The sequence below is a fragment of the Lolium rigidum genome, chromosome 6 (assembly GCF_022539505.1).
Source record: "Lolium rigidum isolate FL_2022 chromosome 6, APGP_CSIRO_Lrig_0.1, whole genome shotgun sequence".
In the NCBI taxonomy this organism is placed as follows: Eukaryota; Viridiplantae; Streptophyta; class Magnoliopsida; order Poales; family Poaceae; genus Lolium; species Lolium rigidum.
In genome coordinates, this window is record NC_061513.1 from 311,679,261 (window position 1) to 311,684,023 (window position 4,763).

A 4,763-nucleotide genomic window follows, 5' to 3' on the forward strand; every position below is an offset into this window, starting at 1 on the left:
ATCAATATAATGCAACTATTTACTACTTTAAATATATGTGGTATTGATTGTAAAAAAAGCCTAAAAAATGTTACTCTACAACACAGTAGGCAAATGTGGTCGATTGTTAAAAATCAGGCGCGTGATGAATAGATGGACCCTTAATTAACTGATTGACTTCACACTTACCAAGTCCAACTAGGACTGACCGGTTTGGAAAACGATAACAAAAAAAGTGTAGAAAGCAATTCGAGAAATAAATCGAGGCAGACATGATGAGACTCAACTCTATGCTAGATCGGTTTGGAAAGCTTCTGCCATGCTCTCAAAATAGTTGGCGGCCTGTTTAGTGAGCTTGGCAAGCTTCTTAAAGTAGGAGACGCCGCCGTCGAAGTCCATCTCGGCGGAGTTGCGCTCCAGCTCGGCGAAGCCGTGCAGGCGCTCGAGGGACGCCTCGGCTTCACCTTGTAGGCACTCGAGCAGGGTGAGCTTGGCCCCCTCGGCGTAGAAGCCGTAGGCGTAGGTCCAGCGGAGCATCCGGCGGCCCTCGAGGATCTGCGTGTAGGCGTCCATGAGGAAGCCGATCTGGGTGTGCGCCTCTTCGGCGTTTTCGCCGCAGGCCTCCAGGGCGCTCTCGAGCTCGAACATGTCGTCGCGCGCCCTCTGGCGCGACAGCTCGTGCGCGGCCCAGCGCTCGTAGTAGTGCAGGTACCTGTCGAGGGACGCCTGGGCCTGCTCGCGCCGGTGGTCGGCGTCGTCGACGTCGACGTAGCGGTGGCACTTGTAGATTCCGGCCTCGTGGGATCTCCAGTCGCCGAGGCAGAGCCAGCAGAACTGATGGTGGCAGGGGCTGCTGCACGTCATGTGGTTGCAGCCGCTGCTCTTCTCGATGGGGCGGCGGCACTTGGGGCAGTGCTTGGCATTGGCCAGCACCCAGTTGGTGGTCTCCGACTCCGAGCTGTTCTTGGCCATCCACTCGCGCACCGTGCCGCACGTCACCGGCCGGTGAGCCTCCTCGGCGCAGAGGATGCAGAAGCCGTGGCCGCACGTGCACACCACGTCGAGCGTCTCGCTGCACCGCTCCCCGTCCAGGTACTCCACGGCGAGGGCGCAGCCGCGGGGCGAGGGGCACCACCGCATCCTCTTGCTCTCCTCCACCAACGACCGGAGCGCGAACCGATCGTACCGGCCCCTGTCCTCCTCGTCGGCGACATCGTACAGGTCCCGGACAACGGGCGCCGAGCAGGACGGGTCCGGGCACCGCAGCGACAGGCACCGGGTCCCGTCCTCCACCGCCGCGTGGAGGTACCCGCGCCAGCACGCGCGGCAGTAGAAGTGGGCGCACCCCGCAGATCTCATCTGGCCTGGAGAGTACTCGTCGAAGCACAGGGCGCAGGTGATCGGCACGTCGTTGTGCTTGACGGCCACGGGGACGCCGCTCGAAGGCAGGCCGACGGCTTCCCGGACGCGCCTCTCATCCGAGAACCACTTGTCCTGGACCACCAAGGAGCTCCAGTTGCAGTGCCGCAGAACAAGGGCCGCGAACGACGGCGGGACCTGGATCAGGTAGGCGACAGTGGCGATGCGGTCCTCCTGCATCTTACGCACGGCGTCCTCGGTGAGCACTTGGTAGTTCTGCTTCACCGCCGGCGAGATTTCATCGTCAGAGTCTAGCTCGATCAGCGCATCCTCCTCGTCAAAATCGCTGTAGCCTTGGCCGTCGTCGTCGTCGTTGCTGCTCGACGCCATGGGTCGATCGGGTGAATCTTGGACGGGCCAAGTTTCTTCTTTGTTACCGAGGGAGGAGCGATTCCTGGAGATCGATCGACAGTTTTAGGGCTACACTTATACTAGCGCGCGGCAGTCGACTCCGATTAGGGTTCAATATATCTCCTCGTATGATACGCTTCCTAGTTTGAATCTCCTTTTCCTTTTTCAGAGGAGTCATTTACGCATCTAATCTCTTAACTGCACGGAGTCATAGATTGGAACGGTTGCGATTCCGACTCGTATACTGATCGATCTCAATTCTCTATCCACATTCGGGTTTATCTTTCTGACGTGACAGTGCGCCCGCCGTACGTACCTGAACAAATACGTGCCGGTCAGTGCGAGACACTCTGCGGCCGTGCGTGCTAAATTGCTAATACTTCTTTTTTAAATGTAAATTGCTAATACTTGGTTGAACCTAAACCTTAATATTTTGGTGTCTAAAAGCAACTCCAACAGACACGCGCGCTACAAAAATTATACAGCACGAGTTTTGCGGACGCGGCTGAAGCTTTTCCTAACACCCAAAAAATATAGCGTGCAGAAACATCGCTTTATTAGACGCGCTAAAATACAACACCACAAACAATAGTTTGCACACTATATATGTCACAGAAACGATATCAAACATAGGACCTCCTGGGTGGTGCACGCACCCAATTAGATGCCACACCTGGTCTCTTTTGGTCCTCGTGGCTCTTCTCCTGAGGTCTAAGTGTTTCAGATGTTTCTCTTGACGAAATATTGGCATTCTCAGAATTCTACCTCCGTTTGATTTCGTTTAAGTCCCTGAAAACTTAAAATACACAAAACACAGGTTATAACCAAAATAAAGGTATCCAGGGTAAATTTCTAAAAAACAATATAAAATATGGATATAACATAATATATATTATAAATATGTCGGAATGTGTATCAACAAACTACAAAGTCACTACATGCATCACCAGACAAGTGGGTCTTAGTCAACGTCAGCAAATTTACACCGTTGTGTCAGTTCAAGATTAGGTATAATTGGTGTTTTTAGAGAAACCTTTGCAAAATGTGATAGTTTTTTTTTCTTCCAAAACATAAAGTGATACCCGAGAAATAGATATCATATTTTTTTATTGTTTTTGCGGCCATATCCTGCATTAGTGGATCCAACCTAATTAGTTAGAATGAAGCATGCCTTATTTAGGTATGGCCTTGTAACCATTTTTCTTCATTTATGTAGCTAATATATGGATTGGGATAAATGTTAGAGCAGGCCCACCCTTACACCCCGCTGGAGCATGAGGAAGAGAAATGTTTTTTTTTGAGAGAACCCGACACTTTATTGATCTCCTAACATCAATACAAAGAGTTTTTCGGATATATAATTCGGATACGAAGAGTTTTTCGGATATAATTCGGAGAAGAATATGAAACAAAACCTCAACTAGATACATCATACGTCCTAGCCAAACCATGCGCCGCCTCATTCAAAGATGGATAAACGTGCTTGAATCGTAGCTGAGTCAAAACTCAGCTAAGAGCTGCTTGATGTCCATCACTACAGAGCCAACAGAAGATCGGTTCTGGCCCAAAGAATTGATGCCCTGAATTAGTGATAGACAATCTCAAGTGAAGATAACCTTGCAATGTAGAGAGCTCACACAAAAGCCACGTTGAGTGTGTCCGTGGCGTGCGTGAGAACTAGATCATGGAGATGTTTTTTGTATGAGCAGATAGAAATAAAACATATTGGCAGAAAAACATAGAGCTCTCTGTAATTGTAAAACGGGCAAAAAGGAATAAGGACTTATTCCAGCCAGTTGGACTAGATGGACCAAAACATCTCGGACTAGTAATTCCATCACAACAAAAGAAAATAGTTTAAAGATAAGAGTCAATGTTAGATTTTCTACAAAATCTGGTGCAAAAGATTGCTTAGGAACAAATCCTATCCTATTCTTTATCGAAAAAAGGAAAAAGTCCTATTAAAAATAACAACGTAGGGAATGTTTCCATAGAATTAAATCCTATAATTTTTTTCCTATAGCATTAAATCCTACAATATTTCTATGCAATTTTTTTAATTAAACGGGCCTGTGTTGTTGTGCCGCTGGACAATGATTTTCAAGATTATGTACGAAATGCACAAAGAAGAGAAGTTTATGAAAAGGCACCTGACAAAAACTTGAACAACAAAAGAGGAACCTCAAACGTTTGGACAATGATTTTCAAGATTATGTACGAAATGCACAAAGAAGAGAAGTTTATGAAAAGGCACCTGACAAAAACTTGAACAACAAAAGAGGAACCTCAAACGTTTGGATATATGAAGTCAATAGTTAAGACATAACAGTACCACATATAGAGAACTAACCTGAGGTTGGGTGGTTAGGAGGGTGGTTGTACTCTCAAACTTCACTCGCAGTTCAAACCCTAGGTTTGACATCTATGTGTCTCATAAAGGCGGAATATTCATTCGGTGGAGGCACGCTTGCCGTCGACGAGATGGCGTACGTGGTGACTTCGTCAATTTCAAGATCCAATCCGCCGGCTCAGTCTTCCGGAGGTGCTCATAGGGGTAGGGGTGTGTGTGTGCGCGTTCATAGAGGTGAGTGTATGCGCGTGTATGTGAGTGCCTGCGTTTGTACTGTGTTTTTCAAAAAAAAAAAAAAACAGTACCACATAGCTAGGTTGTCCGGAGAGAACCAACTTGTGGTTGGATGGTTAGAAGGGCAGTGGCACCCCCAACCCACCAGAGTTCAAATTCCAGATTTAACACTTTGATGTCTCATAAAAGCGGAATATTCTTCAGTGGGAGGCGACGTTCCCGTCGACAGCGAGGCATCTGTGGTGACTTCGTCAATCTCAAGACCCGCCGGATCAGTTCTTCATGCAGTATCTTGTAGGTGCTCATAGGGGTAGGGTGTGCGTGCGTGCGTTCATAGGGGTGAGTGTGTGCGCGTATGTATGAGCGCCTTTCATTGTACTGTGTTTCGCAAAAAAAAAACTAGGTTGTCCGGATACGGTAGCTGCCACCT

The 4,763-nt window shown here is 48.2% G+C and overlaps 1 protein-coding gene across 1 annotated transcript; it reads right to left on the bottom strand.

Annotated features, from left to right (window-relative positions):
- Positions 1-267: 267 nt before the first annotated feature.
- LOC124664597 (probable E3 ubiquitin-protein ligase ARI7) lies at positions 268-1,728 on the bottom strand. The gene has a single exon (XM_047202078.1). It carries the CDS (start codon positions 1,726-1,728, stop codon positions 268-270), a length of 1,461 nt encoding a protein of 486 aa, XP_047058034.1.
- Positions 1,729-4,763: the final 3,035 nt, after the last annotated feature.